The sequence below is a fragment of the Theobroma umbraticum genome, unplaced genomic scaffold (genome assembly GCF_002168275.2).
Source record: "Theobroma umbraticum cultivar Fairchild unplaced genomic scaffold, ASM216827v3 scaffold_20.0, whole genome shotgun sequence".
NCBI classification, from domain to species: Eukaryota; Viridiplantae; Streptophyta; class Magnoliopsida; order Malvales; family Malvaceae; genus Theobroma; species Theobroma umbraticum.
In genome coordinates, this window is record NW_018397266.1 from 2,377,428 (window position 1) to 2,401,153 (window position 23,726).

The 23,726-nt window shown below is 34.1% G+C and overlaps 3 protein-coding genes across 5 annotated transcripts; 2 read left to right on the forward strand and 1 right to left on the reverse strand.

Annotated features, from left to right (window-relative positions):
* Positions 1-4,218: 4,218 nt before the first annotated feature.
* LOC110423384 (Rubisco methyltransferase family protein) lies at positions 4,219-9,310 on the forward strand. 3 transcript variants are annotated; one of them, XM_089784757.1, is made up of 6 exons: positions 4,316-4,336; positions 4,520-4,906; positions 7,098-7,264; positions 7,579-7,878; positions 7,985-8,248; positions 8,762-9,310. In XM_089784757.1, the coding sequence occupies exons 2-6, from the start codon at positions 4,588-4,590 to the stop codon at positions 9,131-9,133; spliced, it is 1,422 nt and encodes a 473-aa protein (XP_089640883.1). In that variant the 5' UTR covers positions 4,316-4,336; positions 4,520-4,587; the 3' UTR covers positions 9,134-9,310. The 3 variants fall into 3 exon arrangements, with proteins under 3 accessions (XP_021293281.1, XP_021293279.1, XP_089640883.1); XM_021437606.2 differs by having other exon boundaries at positions 4,219-4,906; positions 7,985-8,242; XM_021437604.2 differs by having other exon boundaries at positions 4,220-4,906.
* Positions 9,311-9,604: 294 nt separating this feature from the next.
* LOC110423386 (uncharacterized) lies at positions 9,605-10,368 on the reverse strand. Its single transcript, XM_021437607.2, has one exon. The coding sequence runs from the start codon at positions 10,134-10,136 to the stop codon at positions 9,882-9,884; it is 255 nt and encodes an 84-aa protein (XP_021293282.1). The 5' UTR covers positions 10,137-10,368; the 3' UTR covers positions 9,605-9,881.
* Positions 10,369-21,353: 10,985 nt separating this feature from the next.
* On the forward strand, positions 21,354-23,368 carry NUDT17 (nudix hydrolase homolog 17). Its single transcript, XM_021437367.2, has 5 exons — positions 21,354-21,718; positions 22,034-22,139; positions 22,386-22,469; positions 22,573-22,701; positions 22,828-23,368. Exons 1-5 carry the CDS (start codon positions 21,645-21,647, stop codon positions 22,957-22,959), a joined length of 525 nt encoding a protein of 174 aa, XP_021293042.1. The 5' UTR covers positions 21,354-21,644; the 3' UTR covers positions 22,960-23,368.
* Positions 23,369-23,726: the final 358 nt, after the last annotated feature.

The following is a 23,726-nucleotide window of genomic DNA, read 5'->3' on the forward strand; positions in this document are numbered from 1 at the left end:
TATAAAACATTATAACATATAAGTTATATCATTAATTTCATATATATATAATTAGTGATGAAGTTTATAAATTTTAATATTATAATTTATAAAAAAATAATAATAAAATTTTAATCTATTAATTTAAAATTGAACTAACTAAATTTATTCTATATTTAATCGATTTGATTTTTTTTAATATTTGATTAATTTTAATTAATTTTTTTAAAATAATTAATATATTTAATTTTTAAATATAAAAAATCAAACCGCCAAATCTATTTATTTATTTATCCTTAAAATGAAGAGTGTCGTAACCAAAAAAACAAAAAAGAAGGATCTGGATGCACAGGGAAACCAAATTAAACGTTTACAACACTCATAAACATTGCAATGGCACACTGGCTCCTCTATTGAGTTCTTCCTTCAACGTGCTAAACAAAAACGCCAATAAAACTTGTCCACGTGCAACCTAATATGACTCACGGGGACCAAAAACTTTGCAAAGGCCGGCAGGTTTGTTGGGGCATCCAAAAGTCCACGTGTCACACAAAGGAACCCTAAATGTGGCAATCCAAAAAGCAAAAAACGTGGCCAAACGTTGGGTTTTTTTAGCATCCCTTTCAATTATAGGTAACTAGATTATGGTCAGTGCGTTGCACACGGTTTTTTTTTTAATTTTTTTTTTAATTTTTCTCATAACTTTTATGTGATTAGAGAAGGAAGTTTTTTGAGATTTTCTTTTATTTATATAACAAATAAATTTGTATATAATAAAAATAATTATTTAAAAAATATTAATGAGTACAAAGCAGTATTAATTTAAATTATTTATAAAAAAATTAAAGTTATACCATAAATCTGCATATATAATTTACGAAACATTTGGTTTGCGAAATTAAATAAAAAAAGAATGATTTAGTTATTATTTTGAATCAAACGTGCCATCAAGAAAGAGTGAGAAGTCTAATCGTAGATCATGTAAATTATTGAGAGTCCAAACTAATCATGTTGAGATTTAACTTCATTGACTGCTCATTGTCAACTTGTAATTGGAATTTATTTCTAGAACACGAAAGAGTGTGCAAATGTTATGGATCAATGCAATTTATTCATCTTTTAAGAAAATTTATTTATTTATTTTTGAAATAAGTAATTATATCAAATTTATCTTAAAATTTGATTAAATGATGTATACATGTACATTTCCATGTTCAAATTTTATCTTAACTTGACTGACAAAGTCATTTAAGTAGTGTCAGATTGAAATCTTACCTAAAATATTTGTTATTTAACAAGAGAGATAATAATATTCGATATTTACATCCATAATATGAGAATGAAGTAATTTTGAAAAAATTTCCATAAACAAAATGTGTAAAATCCACAACCATTTTCATATCATAATGGAAAATATTGAATAGCTTAAATTTCAAGATGTTAAGCCAAGCTCGAGTTCCTTTTAAGTTTTATTATAGCTAATTTTTTATTTATTACTCGGATTAATATTATATATTAATTTATTTTTTAATAATAAACAAGAAAAATATTAATAAAATGGCATTGCACAAGTAATTAAGTGTTGAATTTATTTTTGGATGAATCTACTTAGTACACAATTTTCAAGGACTCTCATTTTATAAATCCGAAGATTTAATTTAATAATAAATATATGCATTTGAATAGCTTTTGTTAAGGAATGGGGTGGGACAAAAATTGATTGATTATATTCGGAATGTATTTAATGGAGCAGAGATTGGTGATCGTTTATGTAGCTCATGAATAGTTCTAATTTCTAAAACTACCTCTGTAGAGTACATTTTTTAGTTTTGGCTTATCAGTTTGTTATCGGTAGTCTACAAAGTATCAATGAAAGTGATTATTAATAGACTGAAGTCGTGTATGAGCTCGTTGATAGCAGACCAGCAAGCAAGCTTCATCCCACGGAGGCTGATTAGAAAAAACAGGAGAGAGTTAGGTGGATGATGATTAAAATGGATCTTGAGAAAGCTTATGATCAGTATAGATGGAAGTTTATCCATGATACTTCATTGGAAGTTCGAATCCCAAGTAAGATTATTGATATATTAATTCATAGTTAAAGAGTTTTTTTTTCATATAATTGGAAGAGAGGAGATTCGAATTTTACTTTTTAAATAAAAAAATAATATATCAATTAATGAATTAAATGTTCGGGTGTAATTTATAATTGAAGAGTTGTAGCTCTTAGATGTTATGGAATGGGTCGCAATCAAATAGATTTATTCTTTCTAGAAGTGTGAGACAAGGTAACTGTTATCATCCTGTCTTTTTTGTATTATGTATGGAGAGACTCACCTATGTTATTTAAATGGCTGTGTCACAAGGCTCATGGAAACCAATTAGATTGAGTGGACAATGCTTACCTGTAACTCGTCTATTTTTTGCTGACGATTTAATATTGTTTGCAGAAGCTTCTGTTACTCAGATGGAGATAATTAAGGGTGTTCTTGAGGACTTTTGTGCTTGTTCAGGGGAACGGATAAGTGTGGAGAAATCAACCTTTTTATGTTCTCAAAATGTTTCCAAAGAAAACACTAACAGCTTCCTATCATGTTTTGATTTTTCTTATTCAGAGGATATGGGGAAGTGTCTCGGTGTCCCTCTGATACAAGGTCGAAAGAGTGCTCATATGTATAGATACTTGGAAGATAAAGCACGTAGTCGATTGATTGCATGAAAGGCATTATCTCTTTCCTTTACTGGCAGACTTACTTTAGTCAAATCCGTGCTCACGCTATACCATATTATACAATGCAAACCTTCTTTATTTCGTTAGATGTTTGCAAGAGAATTGAGTTCCTATGTCAGCATTTTCTTTGGAGTGGAGATGCAAGTAATAGGGAGATACAGTTGATTAAATGGGACGAACTATGCAAGCTTAAGGAAGAAGCCGGTATGGGCAGTTGACGGTTACACTTAATGAATGATGTTTTTATGTTAAAGGTGTGTGGGCAATTGCTATCAAGGCTAGAGGCTTTATGGGTGAAAGTTCTATATGGCAAATACAACTTTCGAGCCTCCAGAAGCTCAGATAGCATACATAGAAGCCGTTTTTCACCACTTTGGAGTTCAATAAGTGATAGGCTGGTTACAAAATTTTGGACGTACATATGGCTAGGAGATCACCCATTGCAGGATGCAGCTCGAATGATGGAGACTGTTGTGAATGAAAATGATTGTATTAGAGATTATATAACGCTGAATGGAGACTGGGACTTGGCTAGCCTAGTGAACTCCTTTCCAGAGGAGGATTTACAACATATTACAAGTTCAATACCACTATCTTAATCATTCCACTCTGATGATCCTTACTAGTCTCTTTCTCCATTCGGAAATTTTACTGTGAGTCCAGCATATGACGTTTGAAGAAAGTCAATTAACTCGGACACAGGTACTACTGATGATGAGTGGAATTTAGCATGAAAATGGCAGGGCCCTCAACGTATATGCATGTTATTTTTACAATGCCTCCACGATCAGATTCTCACCAACCAGAAGAGAGTGCGACACCGTTTGTCAAATGATGCCATCTGTGCTTAATGCCGATTGGAAGAAGAATCAATCTTGCATTTGTTCCGGGATTGCCCAGTTGCAAGTGCTTTATGGTTTTGACTTCAATCTCAAAATGAACAAGGTCAGTTCTTTTTATTTTACTATCCATGTCTGATTGGCTCTCAGTTATTCTTAGTAACCGCAAGATAATTGTGTATGGGGTACCTTGGAAAATTATGTTTCATATTGCATGTTGGTACTTGTGGAAATGGAGGAACTCGTCGATCTTTGAAGACCGATTAATACTGGTAGAAGCAGGGCGTTTAATTACGGTTAAAAGCATGGCTATTGCGCTTGTTAATTCTATGGCTATTCCATCAGTGCATGGTCGGACATTTAATAGAAGAGAAGAAATCCTAGTGGGTTTGTCATCACCACCAACGGGATGGGTTGTTGTGGATTCAAATAGAGCTTATCGAGGTACAATAAAGAGAGCCGCTGCAGGGGGAGTAATTGGCGACATTGCAGGCACAAAGCTTAGGTGGTTATACATGCAATTTGGGTAAATGCACCGCATACCGAGTAGAATTATGAGGAGTATACCGTGGACTTTATTTAGCATGGGAGTTGGGATTTCGCAAGATCAATTATAAGTTGTTAACAAGATGATGGTACAAGCGATTACCTCCTCATCTTCTCACTCATGTTCTAATTCGAACCTGATTCTAGTACTCAAAGAGCTTCTGCATCGATAATGGGAAGTCAATAAATGTCATGTCTATGGAGAAGACAATAAGCTTAACTGATTTTATGGCTAACAAAGGTTTTGAGATCGGTGATGAATTTCAATTGTATGATAACCATCTAGTATAAACCACAAATTTGTTGTCGTAGGATATGTTCGGAATTGCTTCCCTCGCATCATTAGATTATAGAAGTATTTCCCCTAAAAATAAACCAAAGGCTTTTAACCGAGTAGTGGCTTCTTTTCTTTTCCCTTTTTTAGACTAAGCAGCGGCAAAAGCAGATAGACTATCGCTACGCTCGGCAGTGAGCAGCCTACCACTTGAAAACATGGCCGCTTCAAAGATGCTTATCCCCTCTCTCACCCTCTTCCGTCCACTAACATGCGCCGCAGCGGCCTCATACCCAACGCGGCTGGTACCTCACCCACCTGACCTCGTGAAGTGGGTCAAAAAGGAAGGTGGGTTCGTGCACGAGGCTGTGAAGATTGCGCAGGACACCACCTTCGGCCTAGGCCTTGTAGCTTCTGGAGAAATCCCCAAAGGCTCTGATCTTATCGTCCTCCCTGATCACGTCCCCTTGAAGTTTCATTCAGACAGACAAGATGTGGCTGGCTCTGTCTTGCTCCATTTGTCTCACCAAGTTCCTGGTATGGGTTTTCTTTTCTCATCTTTTGGACTCTAATATTCATTGGTTTCTATATTGTGTTTTAAATGTTTGATTTTAGTCCAAAAAATAAGTATATAGGTGAGTTTATTTTTGGCGCTTTACAACGTAGAAACTGCTTAATTCATTTATGCTCCTTGTAGATTTGAATTTGAGTGATTCTGGTGTGGCCTTGTGGGTATTCTTGAGTTGGGTGACTGATTATTCGAAAAGCCTGAGCTTATACGAAAGGGCTCAACTATTATGTTGAAGTTCTAACTGGTTCGATAATTTCAATTAGCTTAAATGTGGAAGTTCAATTGTGATTTTTCTATCTTATCATGAAGTTTTCTTCATGGCACTGGAATGCTTCAGTTAACAAAGTGCCTTTGATCGGGCCAAACTGCTCCAGAGATGAATGAATTAATTTAATGAGCTGACAGGGAGGAGATTATGAGTCTTCATATGGTTAAATTCTAAATGCTCTAGGACTTTCAAGTTACTTTATACTGAAACTCTAGAGCCTGTTGTGTTAACCTGGTAAACCTCAAATTAGAGTGAAATGGAAGTATCTTTTAGTAAGCTAGTAAGCCTAGTATTATAATGGCAACACAGGCTAATTGCAGTCCATAGTTTCCTACATACAAGTAATGTGGATGATGCGGGAAGAGTTGCCTTAAGGAATAGACGATGGAGAGTTAGGAGAGGGAAGCGTATCTTGCTCATTGTTCTATGAGTGCACTTTCAAAGCATCAACCCCTTCCTTAAGTAAGTGGCATCGAGTATGATTGAGGTCACGAGAGGATTAATTATCCACATATAGGAAGAAAGAGGAATAGGCAACACAAGATGAATGTACGATCATTTCCCTACACAATTATCCCTTCCAGTGGATGAAGTACCATCTGTGTAAGAGTACATGACGATGCTAATAGAAGCCTTGTCCCTTTTGAGAAACTTCATGCACTTTCCTAGAAGAAAAGGGTCCAAAGTGTTTCTATAAGTATTTTATATATGCTGATTGTTTGCTGTGTATATTTTTTGCTTCTATGCTATGTCCAACACCAAATTGATTCTCACAGTTTCCATCTACAGCAAACAAGGATGGTGGTTTCCTGGTCCTTGTTATCTGTTACCATGTTGACTTACTTAAAATTTCTTCAACTGTAAGGACATTTTGGACTTATTGAAAAATATTACTTGAGTAGGCTACTTGCTCGTCCTAGGTTTAAAACTTGTTTTAATCTGCTAGGCTTGTAGTAAATTAGTAGGACTAGAGAATTCAACATGTAGAAGTGCACTTCATAGTTTTTTTATTTATGCTCTTTTAGGTCTCTGATAGACTCTTCAAAAAACTAAATATTTTCAAGACATCTAATAAAAAGCTAGGTTGAGATTAGTAACAAAAGGTGCTGCAACAAACTGAGTCTGTTTCTACACATTATGCCCTATATAAGGACTATATCTTCTGTAAACTCTGTAAAATTGAAATAAATTTTATTGTTACCCCCATCAACTGTATGTTCTTCGTCTCTTTCTCTTGATATCATCTGTTAAATTACATCATCTCAAAGGGGCATTTGTAAACATGTTTCCCGCATTTGTTCGTAAATGGTGTGATCCCTGCCTTTTCTCTTGCACATACATTCCTAATCTTATCCCTTTGAATACCCATAGATGCAGTGTAGCATTCACATGTTTTTCACGTTCACTTTTTAAGATGGATTAGAAAAAATCAAAATCTGCAGAAAATAAATAAGGAAATAGATAGAATTATGTAAAAAAAGATCCTTCAAGGTTATAACACGTGATAAAGTTTTTATGGGGTTGTGTTGTGCATCAACTAGAACTGATCTAGTATTCCAGGAGCCAATGCAATATAGCTAGATTGTAAGGTGGACTAAATTGCAATATCTTTGGATAATTTGACAGTCAAAATCAAATTAGAAGTAAAAAGAAGAGAATTTGATGAATCCAGTGCTGGTTCCTCCCTCCTTCACCTGTTTAGTGAACATTCCTTTCTTGTTTGTTTAATCAGAGATTAGTATCAGTTTCTTGATAGCACCAAACACTACTCTGGTTTTATTGAGTGGTATCATGGAAATTTTCTGTATTCATATAGGCTGATAGCTACCAACTTTTGTAAATTGGGCTGTTTAGAGTTTTAAATTGGACTCTGTGGGAGCATTTGACAGAGGAACTATGGGCCATGAAGTTGGGTCTAAAACTTCTGCAAGAAAGAGCAAAGGTTGGATCCTTCTGGTGGCCGTACATCAGCAATCTTCCTGAAACTTACAGTGTACCCATCTTCTTTACTGGAGAGGATATAAAGAACTTGCAATATGCTCCCCTGCTTTACCAGGTATATATTTTCATTATTTAAGTTATTGGGAAGGCAATATCTTCTTTTCCTTGTGTGAATGAAATTTCATTGACCCAAGTTGTGGGAAGCCGGTATAACTGGGAAAAAAAAAGGATCGAAGCCAGAATCTTTGCCTACACAAAAGGTTTGACAGATCAAATTATGGGCTGTCTTGAAATCTAGATTTGAAACCATGGTCAATGTTAACATTCATTTGGCCCATTTTGGGTGTACATTCCCTTTTTTTTGTTTGTAAATTTCTTTGATTTCTGCAGTTAGCTTTGAAGTTAATTGTGATTTTCTTCCCCAACCAGGTCAATAAAAGGTGCCGTTTTCTTCTGGAGTTTGAGCAAGAAGTAAAAAATGGTCTTAAAAATCTGAAATTAAGCGAACACCCTTTTGGTGGCCAAGATGTTGATGCATCCTCCCTTGGATGGGCAATGTCAGCAGTCTCATCCAGGGCATTTCGATTGTATGGGAAAAAGCTTCCAGATGGAACCTGCAGTGATATCCCAATGATGCTTCCTCTGATTGATATGTGCAACCATAGCTTTGATCCAAATGCCCAAATTGTGCAAGAACAAGATGTTGGGAGTTCAAAGATGCTAATAAAGGCAGGTTCTTGTATATGATTTTCTTACCTTTCAATCAGTTTTAATTTGATGAAAAGCTGAAATAGCTCAGAGTTTTGCTCATACATCTCACTTTCTCTAATACCAGGTTGTAGCTGAAAAGGATATCAAACAAAATGATCCTTTACTTCTCAATTATGGCTGTCTAAGCAATGACTTTTTCCTATTGGATTATGGATTTGTTGTGCCGTCAAATCCATATGACTATATTGAGCTTAAATATGATGGAGCTCTTATGGATGCTGCAAGTATGGCTGCTGGTGTTTCTTCACCCAATTTCTCTGCGCCAGCTCCATGGCAGCGACAAGTTCTGTCTCAGCTTAAGTTAGATGGAGAAGCTTCAAATGTAAAGGTTATTTCTTCCAGTCATGTTATTTTAAATAGTTATTGTCTTTGGAAGGGTACATATCATAATACCTGCTAATACGAAACAGTTTATGATTTGTAATAGATCATTTTTCAAATTTAAGTTTCACTTTTAAATGCTATTAGTAAGAATTCTAAAAAGTTCAAAAGTTGACCACCTCTTTACACTTTGATTTTGTCTGTTTCACATTGTTGACATGGGAGAACCTTGCCTCTCTTTGCTTCTGTTTCAAAAAAATTGGAGTAAGACTGCCTTGATAAGGTATGGAAGAAGGAAAAAATTTGGCTTGCAGAAAGATTTATCTTTAATATTGCAGAAAGATAGAAGAAAACTGCCCTTCTTCCTGGGAGGTAAATCCCCTAAAGTTAAGCTTTCAACTGGTCCTTTCAGTTTCATGTCCTAAGTTGTACCAAACTCAGCTAACAGTTAACTTTAGTGTTATTATAAATGATTTTGGTCAATTCTAATATTTATTGCCCTTTTGTTTATTCCTAATAGGTAATCATAGGAGGCCCCGAATTGGTAGAGGGACGCTTATTGTCTGCTTTAAGAGTTATACTATCAAATGACATGGAATTGGTGCAGAGGTATGATTTGAACATTCTAAAATCTTTATCAGCTGAAGCTCCCCTTGGAGTTGCAAATGAAGTAGCTGTTTTCCGCACCATTATTGCACTCTGTGTGATTGCACTGGGACACTTCCCCACAAAGATAATGGATGATGAGTCTCAAATGAAACAAGGTGTTCCCGTTTCAACTGAGTTGGCGATACAGTTCCGGATACAGAAGAAATCCGTGATTATAGATGTCATGAGAGATCTCACAAAGAGGGTGAAGGTTCTGTCATCGAAGGAGACCTCCACTGCTTAAGGCTAATTTTTTATGATATAGAGTCATTCAACTTATGTTTGTTCCATCTTACACTTGTTCTGGTTCTGCTATTTTTCTTGTTATAACCCTGTATATATTTAATATTTTCTATACGATTTCCTGCTGGTTTCAGTAATTTAGCTTTTTACATCTATGAAAAATTTTGACCGCTTTTACCTGCTGGTGATATTTGGTTTATGCTTTAAATCGTAATCCTGGTGTTATCCCTGTTATCCTGCAATCTTTGCAGGCGATATATGCTTAAAAAGCTCAGAAAAAAAAAGGAAAAAAAAAACAGGGTTAAAAGCTGTCTTGCATATATGATTTGAGCCTTTAATTCTAAGATTTCTTTCGTAATATAAGGTATAAAGTTGGTCTATTCAACGAATAGTTGAGGTATAGAAGCGACTGCGAGTCAAAAACAGAGAGGTGATACGCTATAAATAAACCAAAGAAGGAAACAGAGGGAGCTGGTTTAATCCATACAAGATGGAGTCCTATAAGATATTAATAGAGACAAAAATTATTATGAACAGGGAAAGGACAGAGAAGAAGGAGAAAAGGTTCTCTCCATAAACATATAGAAGGATATCTACAACAGAAAGAACAAAGATCCAGAAACTGGCTGGACAAAAGCCTCTGAAACAAGGTCGTTTCTGTTCCTAAAAACCTGCCGCCAAGAGAGCAACCATTTCTCCTTCTTCTCTTCTACAGAGGATTTACCATGTATGATGTAACATGGTGGTTTCTATAAATTCCCAACTGATATGGGTCTTTCAGCTAATCCCAGAGGGGAGCGGGACCGTTGCCGGGTGATCTCACGGAGCACTCGTCTCATATCTGCCTGCTGCAGCGACGGATGCTTGATCTTCTCAAACTCTTGCTTTATCTTCATGACTTGGCTATGAATCGGAACACCTTTGTATCCAGCCTCATCTCTTATAGCTACGTTGTTGTTGCTGCTACTGTTATCGTAGCAGCAGCTGGTCTTCTTTTGCTCCATTCCCAAGCTCTAAAACAAAGCCCACACCCTCTGTTTTAGATTGAAAGCTGCAAATGCTTCACGCCTAAGGCCTTGCATACCTGTTTTTGGGAGAGTTTTATAGGGTTTATATATGGTGTGAATAAATAAAACGACATGATTTCTTCATGAATAGTGAGAAAAGAAAGCTGGTGGGCAAGGGCAATGTAGCTTTCTCAACTTGTATTTATTTCATAGGGACTCTTTTGAAACCTTAATTTTTCTGTACTCAAGACTGCCCCTTAAGTTGGATTTGTCTACTCTGTTTTTCTCCATTTCAAAAATTTGTGTGAAGTGCCCAACTGCTTCTTGACACGTGTTAAGGAGGAGTTTCTTATTTGACTGGTTTCTAACATTCAACTTATAGAAAATTAGTGTGTATGCAAACTTTGGTTAATGCTACAATGACCTCATTTGGACTTGATCAACTCTTCAGGAAAACAGAAGAATCATGGGAGTCCTGAGGAAAGTTAGTATACCAAATATTATGTTGATGTTTCTTGGTCAACTTGGAAACAACAAGGAAATTGATGATTTCTTTTTTATTATTATTTTTGTGAAAGATATATTATTATTATTATTATTATTAAACCTAATGTTTAAGTGCTATTTTTCTCATTGCAATTGTGAATATGGTCAAAAAGGGTGAAATGAATTAGTAATTTTTACCCCTGGAAAGAAAATTTCAGTGAATTGTGGGGGTCAATTGTGTGGGCATTAATGTAAAATGGACTATGGATCACATCTTGGCATGTTGCCCATTTCACCATTGTTAGGTTGATGCCTACACACCTTGTAAAAAGATAACCCACTTGCATAGATATGTTAATGAATTAGGTTACCTATATGTACCAAGAGATTAGGGTATCTATAATTGGCAATCAACTTTGCTTCTATTTCCAAATTTGTTGAGTTCTGTTTAACATTCTCATATACTTTTATATATATCCTCTTGTTTATTTAGTTATGGTTAGGTTTTATATAAAAAGGTTCATTGAATTTTGCAATATTCATAATAGAATAATCTTTTTTTATCTCATAAATTTTACAGTCTTCTTCAAAATTCTAATTTTAATATAAAATATCTAAATTAAGAATCTCAATATTATTTTGCTTTGAGTTTGGATTTTTTTGTTTAAAAAAAGGAAATTATTCATTTAACACGTTATCCATCTTTAGAAAGAAATTATAATTTATTTTTTTAATTGAAAAACTAATAACCCATACTCTAATCTTAGATCGATTTTTCATAAATTTCATTTTGTCATTATTGACACAAATTCAAAAATCGTGATTACATGATTATTTTTTTAAATCGTTCTTTTTGTTAAAGCATGCAAAAGCAATAATTATAAAAATATCAAATCGTATGTGTCACGTGTAACATTATAAATATTGTTGATGTAAAATAAAAATGCAGAAATCATGCCACATAAAAGCAAACATAGATATGTATTATAGTCAGGGTTAGTGTCAAAACTCTTAGCCCCAACACATGTTAACCGAAACACACATCAACCCTGATTGTCCACCCGCATTAAAGCACAAGTTCCCATCATTACTTATCCACGAGCCTTCATTCTCAAGCTACGGACAATCAAGTGATCTTGATTTCTAATTTCGTGCTTAACCTAATAAATCAGAAACTTATTCTTTTTATTTTTTGGCTCATCATTCCATCTTTAAATTAATTTGGACCAGCCAATGCCAATACTCTTTCCACGTGGTCTTCACTCAATATCTGAAACTTTGACGAAAAGGACCCCTTGTCTTTGGCCGCCTCATCACGTTTTTCTCAAATTTAATTGATATCCTTGTACGCATTTAAGAATTAAGATTAATTTATTTGTCTCAAATTTTTAATTTTATATAAATTAAATTCAATATCTATGAATTATAGTAATTATTAGCATATGATTATTTATTAATCATAAAAATTATTTTTATTTATTGATTTTATAATACGATTAATAATAATTTCAGCTTAGAATTAATATAATTATTTAATTTGATGTAAATGATTTTAGATTAGAGTTCCATCCATAAATATCTTGTTACTATCTTAATGATGGTAATAAATAAAAACCATTAATGATAATAGGAGTTAAATAATATACAAATTGCATCCAAATAATTAATAAATAAATTAATTAATATATCATCTACTTATTTAAAAAATATCAATTCGAATCTTTCTTTTTTGAAAAAAATATATAAGTTGGTTGTTACCGTAAGGGTATTTATTTATTAGTTGTCGGCCCGGCAGCAACCGTTGCGTGAAGCATGAGAATTCCGCTGCCACGCGGCGGACTAGGATTTCTTTTCCCATAGATTTGAAGACGTGAACATTGACGTGGCTGAGATGAGAATTTCTGGTAAGCCTTGAAACCAATAGGATTTCAACTCGTGTCCAAAGCCAATGGGTGGTTGACTGCTTTGGTTTTGAAGGGATCCTTGGATGAGGTTGTGTGGTAACGTTTTAGATTAGATAGAAGAAACAGAAGCTTCTACCTTTCCAGATGAGTTTCGTTCACGACAAAGCAGCATAAAGCTCTGACTCTTGGGTACGCCACTCCTTCCTTTGAAAATCTCATTTTTCGTCTTGCTAACGATTCCTCAGCGCTCTTTGTTCAAGATTAGGATGCACCTTTTGTCAATTTCTTTACTTTCCTGCTTTCATAAACCTTACGATTTGTGTTAAGAGTGAGTAACTTTACTATATTTTTATTAAATTTAAAATTTAATTTTTATAAAAATAAATTTATTAAAATTATTTATTAATTAATTATTATCAAGCATCTCACCTAACAAATAGTTATTATAGAAGTAAAATTATTTTTTTTTTAAAAAAGTATATTAAAAAAATTCTAAATTTTTTAAAAGTGAAATTATAAAATTTTTTAAAAAATAAAAATAAATTATAAAAATTTTAACATTGTTGAAAAAATTTTAGTCATGTTTCAAGTGTACTATAATCTTGTGTACATAAAACTAAGTAAGCCTTGATGAAGAATAGTGGATATTGTTGTGAAAATGTGAACTAAATAAATATAAAAAAGAGATTGGGAAGAACAATAAATATTATTACCCCAATAAGAGAAAAATAAAATACTTAACATTTAACAAAATACAAAATGTTTAATGAAAATAAAAGATTATAAAGGTGGCTAGCCTCTAACTTATTCTGTGTGTAAATAATTTAAAACAAAAAATATGTTAATTTAAAAATTTTTTAAAGTACAGGAAAAGTAAAAATATGTTAAGGAAATAATCCCTAACTTATTCAGCAGGTATCCAACCTTAAACATCAGCCTAAGTAATTCAGTCCCCATGCAACCCATGTGACTCCACCAAAATGGCCCTGTGCGGGAGCTTGTGGTGTTCTAGAAGTGACTCATAAGTGGCGGCACATACAGCTCACGAGTGTGCGAAGTGTGTAGGTTGCAAGTCTTAGGTGAGTGGCTCACAGGTGTGCACTTTGCGCACACAGGGCGTGCGAGCCACATCGAATGCGGGTGCGCACCCTAGGTGCACGGCAAGAGTAGCTTCCTTACATGCGACACCTAAATTCTAGGCACTAGGGTTGTGCCGCCTTAGGGTTTGCAGCTTGGGGTGCAAGATTGTGTGCTACCCAAATGTGGGGTGCACAAGTGTGCGCAAACCAATAACACCTGACCCGCCAAATCGCAGAGGACCTACCCGTGGCCTGCCTGGCCAGCCAATAGGAACCCCCATATGCTTGTTAGCCCAATGGTTGGTTGGGTTGGACTCGCGTGCCATGTCAGGCCTCCACTAGCCCCCTTCCCCTCCACCTCTACATGGATTTATAAGTGGCACTTTTCTTCTACTTAATAGATATATTCTTTGAGTTAGAGATGTGAAACGGTGACAAGTGCAATACTATTATTAGAATTTATCTAAATCTTCATTGATGTGAGACTTTTCATGAGAGATATTAAAATTAAGTTAAACTTGAACAAAGTGAGTCTCTCTTTTACTCAAATTGTCATTGATGTGGCACATCCTTAAAAGATATAAGTCCAGATCAAAGTGAGTCATTCTTAATGAAGACGGATGAAGTAGAATGTCAGAGAGTTCATATCAATAAAAATATAGGATAAGTTTTAAGTTTATAAGTAAGGGCTTTTTTCTACTTAATTGACTTATCTTTTGAATTGAAAATGTGGACTGTAACACATGTAATGTTGGATAATATAAGCTGTAGTATTTTTGTTGGAATAGTCACGCTAGCATGATACATGAATATGAATGTTGATTGTTGTAATAGATTTGGTCCTATAGATAATTATTTCTTTTATGTTCCCTACCTCCACTCCCCCACCCAATCCATAAGCCAAGGCCCAGACCGCAATGCTAGATCCAGTAAAACACCCAAACTTGAGCCTGTTTTCATTTTTTTGGGTTTGCTTTTGCCCAATCGAAATGCGTATCAAGCCCGTCCCTGACGATGCAGGAGTGGACAATGTCTTATAATTTATAATGCATTTTGTTGCGCACGTAGTGAAATATACAACTTCAGCCAAAGAATGAAAGAGAAGGGCAAAATAAGTAGTTCTTTCTTGGGAGCTGTTGATTTGCAAATTGCTCGAAGTTAAATATTGTAATATGACCAATGGGATATAGGTGTTGACAGTAGGTGGAACTCTTTCTAGAATGTTAACTTCCCCACAATCGAACGGTATTGCGATGTAGTAGTTTAACCTAATTATAATTTAAACTTTAACTTATATGTCTGCATGATAAGCATGGGTTCAGGTGACACATAAGCCAATCACATTTAAACAAAATTAGTTAGTCCACTAATTCATTGACCTAAATTGATTAAAATGTTTTAACTTTGAGCTGCAACATGTAATTGTTGTAATTATTATTAAAATCCTATCTAAGTGATAGATGGAATACGTGACTCATCTAATTGTGTAATGTCTTCGTTACAGGCGGAGGGAGGGGAGGCTAGTAAGGGCTCCGCTCCCTTTAAAATTCTAAAATTTATATATATTATTTTCAAATTTTATAATTTTACCTTATTTAAAATTTATTTATAATTTTGCCCCCTCAAATATTAAATTTTTCATTTTCATCCACTCAAACTTAAAATTCTAGTTCCGCCATTGGTCCTGTTGCACTAACTTTTTCACTTCTGGAAGTGAGGAGCTCACTTGGTTTTAGCTTATCTCATTCTTAATATCTCTCATGGAGATCACATATCAGTGAAGAGTTAAGTAGATTATGATATAACTTATTATGGACTCATATTTTCATCTTATAAGAGAAAGAAAAATCTTTATGTATAAGTATAAGAATCATCTCATCATTTATTAATATAAATATATAATTTTTTTTTAAAAAAATGTAAGACACGTTGCATTTGGCATTGTGTGTAAATTGAGTTTAGAGATGAAAACGTAATATCAAATGAGACGTTACGAAACATTTTAGTTTTAGTCTAATTTTAGATTAGTTGGTAGATTTATTTTTTAATTGATATCACTTTGTGTACAAGCCCAAAAGAAAAAAAAAAAGGGGCACATATCCTTCAACAAATTGTCTTCTTCGCTGGGGAGTCGGTAGGAAATGGCGAAAGCAAACCTAAGCAATAATGGAAATTTGACATGAGTGGTTGTAAATGGAGTAGAAAAGGGACGCAGCCAAAATCCAGAGGAGCCATACGAATTTCTCCAATTTCCTCAGCCAACAGTTATTAAGTTGGCTGTAAACCTTGGAGGATAATTGTCAGGCGCTTCCAAGGTTACATCACTATGACTCGGCTGCCATTTTATCCACATCTGGGGCTCCAATTTTCTGGTCGCGTGCTACGACTTTCCATGATCACGACGGAAGCTATTGCTAAACATATTTATGACGGAAAATTATCTTATAAATTTCATAAGTAGAATTAAAGACTTGAACACGTGTTTTATTCATGTATATTTATAAAAATTAATTATTAAATTAACAAATTACAATTATCTTAACAAAACGGGTGCTACACGCTCATAGTTTTTTCTTTCCGTAATAGCTTTTTCATTTTATATTTGAAATTCGTATTACGTGATACGATAGATGTTTGGTCTTTAAATTAACTATATTTAGTTTCATATTTTTTTGAGTTTAAAAACTTCATGACAATAAATAAAATAGAAATTTTATTTATAATATTAAAATTTACAACGGTCTCAAGCGTACACGGATTTGGGATTTTTGGCTCGATAAGTAGATAGCTATAGCTATGTTGTTAGCTAGGGTACGGCAGGGAGAAAAGTTGGACGACAGCAAGTATATATTTTCTTCAGATGGCATTTTTCCTTGAACCAGTTTGAGAATGATTGCTGAATTTCTAGAAATTTTAGAAGATTCTTCTTCTACACTAAAATCAATCTTGTCGTCAAACCCAAAACTGCAACATCCACGCTTTTCTCCAGCTCTCTTTTTAGTTCAAAACTATATATGCAAGTGTATGAAATGAAGATTTGATATCGAAAACTTGAAGAGAATCTCTTCTCTGTAATTAGTCAAATTATCTAATAGAATCATGTTCGGTAATAAAATTACTGACTCATCTTGAGTAACTTTACAAAACCATTTAAATCACCAACTGAAGTAGCAGCTTGCGTGTGTTAACAGATGAGCAGCTTTCTTACTCTCTCCAGCAGTGATTAATTAATATACAAATTGTTCAAATGAAATCATTATGTTTCTTGAAATAGTCAATTACCCTTTCATTATGGCTTCACCTAAATGATTCAACAAATTAAAGAACTTTTTCTGAATTGGAAATGTTCCATATTTTCCAATTAATTCAATAAAAAATAATAGGGTTAAGTCCCTACAAATTTATGATGTATCGAGTGCCCATGTGACACACATTGACTGAGCAGACAAAGGTTTTAAACAAATCCAGTTTCCTGGATATTAAATCCCTTCAAATTTAATCTTCAAAAAAAAAAAATCCCTTCAAATTTGACATGCCCCTCCCAGCAAGACAAGATCAATAAATCTCCAACTCCCAACCGTCTTAACATTGTCTGATTATTAATGCCTATAATACGAAGGACTACTTCTGCTTTGGTTATTTAAAGGTTGTTGGGGATTTGAAGCTTGGAAACTTAGCCAAAACCCAAAGGCATGAAGGAGACAACTAAGGCAACAATCACATGGAGTAGCTATCAAAGAAAAGTTAAAACCTCTCAACTGCTCCATTATTTATTATTATTTTGTCTGGGAACTTGGAAGAGTCCTCCAAGTCATTCTAAATTTGTATAAGTTTGAAGAAAGGAACAGCAAAGGAGACAAAAGGAGAGACGGAATAAATTCTCATGGAGTGGGCGCCATGCACGTTTTTTCCACTCCATGTGAATTCGACCATTTCAAACCCCAAAGGGATCGCCAAGTCCTCGTTGTAGGCGACCACAATATTGTTTTTTTCTTTAATTGTTTTCTTGTTTTAACCCTGATTTCTTTTTAAAAAATAAATACCCTTTGGAAGAAGGTGGTGAAAGAGAGCCTTTTTAATGGGGATTTGTTTACCGAATACAATCATGATCCCTTTTTTATGTTCATAAACATCCTCGAATCTTTCATTAGCATGCCACTGCTGAATGAATAAGGGACCCAATAGTGTTAAAAAATTGATTACGGGAGCTTTTATTTACTCACTCTTTCCACTTCAGTCTCTCTTTCTCTCTCTCACGATGTCAGATTATTTGCATTTTAATTTTTGATGGGTATAAACTTCACCATTACCCACCAAGGTTCAATACAATTTATACTAGATGCAAATTAGATTACGATTCCTTTTCTTCTTAAATTTTTTTATACTAGCTTGCACAAGAATTCTAACTGTGTTTCATTGAGCAAAAGCAACACATATACATATATCTATTACTAAATTAAATACTTAAGTGCAATTTTTCCAAATTTTGTTTTGATCCACCTTAATTGGTAACACGTATAATCTTTAGTCCATTTCCTTCGTGAAGTGACTTCAATTCTTGTGATCAAATATGGGTTACTTTTTTTTATCAAGTACAATTTTGAAAAAATTAATGAGGGATTGAATTCAGTTTAAACATATAATTATTATTGAACCAAATTTTATTAGAACATACGAGTTACTTAAATTCAAAAACAATTACATCATTAATTTATAAATTATGTATTGATATATAAAAATATAAATATATTACATATCTGTGTGCGCAAACACTTGTATAGTCAAAATATATTTTTGATAATCTCTTGTTACTATCTTATAAATAGACATTTGATATCGATACAGATACATATGAATGTAAAGATAAGATTAATATAACTATTCTCGTCTCCAGATCTTACTATACCATAATTGTCATATTTTTAGTTGACTTGAAGAGAAAAGAGAAATACTTTTATGGGAAGTATTTGCTACGAAGTTGTCCTGTGCTTGCATAAGGTCAAATAAGACCTACGACTTCTATGGCGTAATTATTGCTCACTGTTTATGACTTATATGAAAGGTGAAAAATTGTAGAAAATGAGAAGGCAATGGATAAGATAACACTACTTTACAGGTTGAGTCCTTCCGTCGACGATGAGTGACATGAAACCAAATAATTTTTTAAGTTGGAAAAAATGCGGAAAAAGAAGAAAAAGAAACACGGAAATATACTTTCACAAAAGCTCATCTGATCTTGTTGTGTTGGTTGACTACTGTATTGCGTCTCCCAAACCCACCCGCCTCGCCCACAAAAAAAAACAGAAGAGAATCCGAGGAAGACTCAAAGAAAGGGTGTTGGGTCGACATACATATATATATATATATATATATATATATATATGCCAAAAAAGCAAAGGTTCAATGTCCCTTGGAGATTACAAACGAAAGAACCATTTGGTAAACTTTGAATACTTATGCCCTTTTAATTAATTTTCTGTTTGGATAATTATCTATTGTGAGAAAATATCATCTTGCAAAATGCAAATTATACCGTTCATTCGTAAAGATAACGAGACTTCTTTCAGCCGAATAAACTTGTATGGGAAAAGAAGATTGTCTTATAAAGCTTGAAAACCTTTGTCATTGCAAATTAAGCTCTTGGTTGTAGCCTGATGCGGTTGTTCACATTGACGATCCTGGGCTTCGCTCATTACTTTGATTCACATTAGTTCTCATTGGTTAGAGTTTTGCTAAATGGATCAAAATTGAAATAGCAGAAGCAAAAAATATTAATATGTGGTCTTTAGTATATGTAAGAGACTTGTTTATATTTATATTTAAGAAATATCTTATATGAACAAACTATTTTGGATCTAAGCAAACAATACCTTAAAAGTGAGATTAATTTATATTATATATTTTATTAATAATTTCTCTTTAATTAATTTATTTATAACAAGTCCTTTTCTTAATTAATTAGAATAGATGACCTTTTTTTTTAAAACAAAGGGAAATTAGATTAGATGAAATTTAAATAAAGTCGTACACACATAATGATGATTGGAACCTATTATTAAGAAAGCGTAATGGCTGATCCTCGTCAAGACTTTCCAACTAGATTGGCGGCATCACAAAAGCTCTAGCTTTTCAGGGTATAGATTCGATCTAGTGTGTCTGGCGGATGCCTGGAGACGAATCTAATTAGGACAAGACTTTTAAGGATAAATTTCTTGGAGCTTTCGTTTAAAGTGGCATTGCCATTATCATTGCGTTTAATACGCAAGTCTCCGGAATCCTTTCCTAAAGTTGTCACCATTATGGCGTCTTTTTTCCAATGTGGTGGCTGAATAGTAAGCCTACCTAGGCTTCATACACTAAGTTTCTTCAAGTATTCATTGATTCATCTTATGCTATAAACCTCATGGAATTCTGTTGGCGCTTTCCCTTAATTTGAATTTGTTGGGAATTTTTTTCTTCAAATCGGAGGCTTATTCGTTGAGAAATTATTCGGTAATTAAGTTTATTTATTAAAACAAGTTTGCCTGATGAGAAAGAATTGTTATTGTATATGAAAAGGTAAGGGATTGCATTGTATAAATGTAAAAGCGTCTTGACGAAGTTGGGAGGATCGTAGGGTTTTACTTTTTGTTAAGGTAAGGACGGTGAGGAAGTTGTGCTTGGTTAAGAGTCTAATTATGGGTTCGAGAGGTTGTGCTAGGTTTTTGAAATTTATAAATTTGTAAATTTTCCATAACCATAATGGAATTTTGTTTCCTCATATGTGAATGTAGATAGAGAGCGTTGAACCATATATTTATATATATGCATGTTAAATTGTTTATCTTATATGTGTATGATTTGTTTTCTATGTTTTTTTTTTTCCATATCGGTGTGATATTTGGTTTTTACATTGATCTCCATTTGACCGTCTTTCTTTCTATTTGGACGGTGGCTGGCTGATGTGATTTTATTAACAAATTAATTCAAAAGAGAAGACAAATAAGTGGAAAAACTTATGGAAAGTACACCTAGTCCTTTGTTTTGGGATCCAACTCAGCACTAGCAAAGAGAAGCTAAGGTTAGATATACAGAGCAATCTCCTTCTATCAAGAAATCCTCAATTTTCTTTAATATCCTAAAAAAGAAAAGAGAGAAAGGAAATCAAGATTTCGACATTGAAGCTCATGTTCTATTGCTTAGGACATGCAAGAGCAATTATCCATGCTTAGTATAGACCAACCTCAAAATCATACGAATTTAAAAGAAATAAACAAACCCAAGGCTTAAAAAGATAAAAGAGAAAACAAGACTCGACAGACTTTTTCTTGTATTTTGTATGATAATTATGAGTAGAATTATACTAAAGTGTATTTTGCTTGTCCTTAAAAAACAGCCTGCGAGAGAAGAAAAGAGTGGCAAAGTGGCCATGCTCGCACACGTGAGCCTGTTTCTTACAAGTCAACGGCATTTACATCAGATCCCATTCATCTAAACATTGTATCAACCGTGTCCGTGTTGGCTAACAAGACCTTAGAAAATCCTTTGTCAACATTATTTTCCTTTTTTTTTCTCTCTCAAAAAATAATTAAAAATATTTTCCCAACTATGAAAATCCACGTAAACGAAACGGCATCGAAGCTTAGAGAAAGAGACGCGTCTTAGCACCTACCATTTTTTTATTTTTAACATCATTTCCCATCATCATTATTATTCAATTTATTTACTATTTTAAATTTTGTTTTGCTTCTTTCTGCTCTATAAATAGCCATTTTGTTGTTCCACCATCTTCCGCTCATCTCTCAAATTAAATAGCCATTCCTTTACCTGAAAGATTAATCTTTGGCTTTATCCAACTAATATTTCCAATTCTTGAAAGCCTCTCTCGTCTTCGTTCATCTTTCTGTATTTTGATTACCTGTCTGCAACAATCAGTTTTCATACTCCTAAGGAGCGAGTGATCCCCTCATCGTCGTCTTCTTCATTTCGTTTCCTGGAGGACCGTTGTCCCCTTTTTGCTTCTTTGTTGTTTGATTCTTTCTTTCATTTCTTTGAGGATGGTTTGCTTGGTTTCTCGTACGGGAAGGCACTTGCAGCGATATGACGACCTAGGCCGCCGCCAAGTTGTGGGGTGAGTAGCTAGTGTGTCCTGTTCCTATTGGCTTTCTGGTCATTCTCCATGTTGAGGAGTTCGCTCATTTCGGGTCAGGGTCTGGATTTTGTATCTTTTTTTTTTTTTTTTTTTTTTTGTGCTGTCCTTGGGTTGGGACGCTTGAGAAAAAAAGGTTTCAGTTCTTTGAATGGGGCCCTGCCATTTGTGGTCAGATTTTTTGTGCTAGGACTGTTTCCCTTCCCTTCTCTTTTTGGTCCATTAAGAAATATTCAATCATTGCTTGCTATGAATTATTAAAAACTCATTACTTTCTTCAATTTTTGATAATTGCAGGTGCATTCCTTACAGGTTCAAATGTAGCACTGATGGAACAATTAGTGATGACTTGGAGGTTCTTGTGATCTCCTCACAGAAAGGTCAAAAAATGATGTTTCCTAAGGTGCACACAGAGTTCATGTTCCTTGTAAAACAAATCATCAGAGTTTTTAAATTATATTGAAACAGATTAATAAATTAATATAACAATTAAATGGACATGTGTTAATTTTCTAACTTGTGTACGTAAAATTTTCAAATTTCACCGACTAGTATAAAATAATAACCCATTAATCTATACTCTAATTAAGGGTTTGTTGCATCTCTTAATTATGTATAATTAACCTTGATCTCTTGTTTTTATAATCAGGGTGGTTGGGAGCTTGATGAATCGAGAGAAGAAGCTGCTTTAAGAGAGTCAGTTGAAGAAGCTGGTGTTCTAGGCAATGTTGAGGTTGGTATCAATTAATCCTGTTCTTGCAGTTTGTCTATATAATCAAAATTCCTGGAGTACTTCTTGGAACTAATTCTTTAATATTTATTTTGTACTTGGACAGTGTGAATTGGGCAGATGGAACTTTATAAGCAAAAGCCATGGCACATTTTATGAAGGTTACATGTTCCCTTTGCTTGTGAAGGAGGAGCTTGACTTCTGGCCCGAGCAGAACGTGCGCCAAAGGGCATGGGTAAGTTCTTACCCCTCCTAGGACTCTTTAATTAATCACTACCAATTCATGATTTATATATATGGCAGATTTATTCAAAATTAAGTGCTAATTATAATGAAAACGTTTTGTTTTTTCCTTGTTTAGTTGAATGTGAAAGAAGCCAGGGATGTGTGCCAGCATTGGTGGATGAAGGAAGCCTTAGACATACTGGTTGAACGACTGACCTCCTCCTTGCAACAGAAGGAACAAAATATGTCAATATGTTCTTTGATTTAGTAATACAGAATAGTAGTTGTAACTAAGGCATTGCCATGCTCTTCAGCTTTGCATGTTTGTTAAAAAAAGCAGGGAGCAAATAGCAGTGGTTAGGGCCAATCTCTATTGACTACCCAGGAAGTGAGTTGCAGCTGGTAGATGTTAGGAAATAATTGTAAATTGATGGACGGCTGGTGCTGATAGTTGCGCCTCCTTAGGAAACAATTCATATCGAAAGTTAATTAGGTGAAGAGATCTTGCAAGTTGTACATTTCAATCCATGCCCTTAACAGCAAGTAGCATTGCTTGCGATCGAGTGGGCCATGATTGAACTACAAAAAACAAAACGAAACACAAAAAAAATTGATCCATTTTAATGAGGATGGAATCCCTTCAGTTTTTGCATGAACCATGCTCTCTTTGCCCATAATTTTTTTGGTCTTTTTCTCAAATTCCATTCCATTCTTATCACTTGAAATAAGTTCAAGTGGTTTTTTTTTGGATTTTTCCTATCCAATACAATTTAGAAAAGAAAATTCGAATCTAATTCTTTCGAATATATATACTTATTATTAAGTCAACTGATTAAATGCATGTATCTTTATTTATTTACTCAAACATTTATTTTCTTGAAATGATATTGTTGAATTAAGATGTCGCCCACCTTGATTAATTGTTGCATAATGCAAAATAATTATTTAAAAATGTTATTAAAATTGTTAATGATATTGTGCCGAAGATGTGAGATTAAACCAACATAACTAGTGGTCATGAAGCGCCGAAAATGT

Coding starts and splice junctions, on each gene's coding strand:
- NUDT17 (XM_021437367.2), top strand. CDS start 21,645: ATGGTTTGCTTGGTTTCTCGTACGGGAAGGCACTTGCAGCGATATGAC. Junction 21,719..22,033: donor GGCCGCCGCCAAGTTGTGGG/GTGAGTAGCTAG, acceptor TGATAATTGCAG/GTGCATTCCTTACAGGTTCA. Junction 22,470..22,572: donor GTGTTCTAGGCAATGTTGAG/GTTGGTATCAAT, acceptor GTACTTGGACAG/TGTGAATTGGGCAGATGGAA.
- LOC110423384 (XM_021437604.2), top strand. CDS start 4,588: ATGGCCGCTTCAAAGATGCTTATCCCCTCTCTCACCCTCTTCCGTCCA. Junction 4,907..7,097: donor TTTGTCTCACCAAGTTCCTG/GTATGGGTTTTC, acceptor AGCATTTGACAG/AGGAACTATGGGCCATGAAG. Junction 7,265..7,578: donor ATGCTCCCCTGCTTTACCAG/GTATATATTTTC, acceptor TTCCCCAACCAG/GTCAATAAAAGGTGCCGTTT.
- LOC110423386 (XM_021437607.2), bottom strand. CDS start 10,136: ATGGAGCAAAAGAAGACCAGCTGCTGCTACGATAACAGTAGCAGCAAC.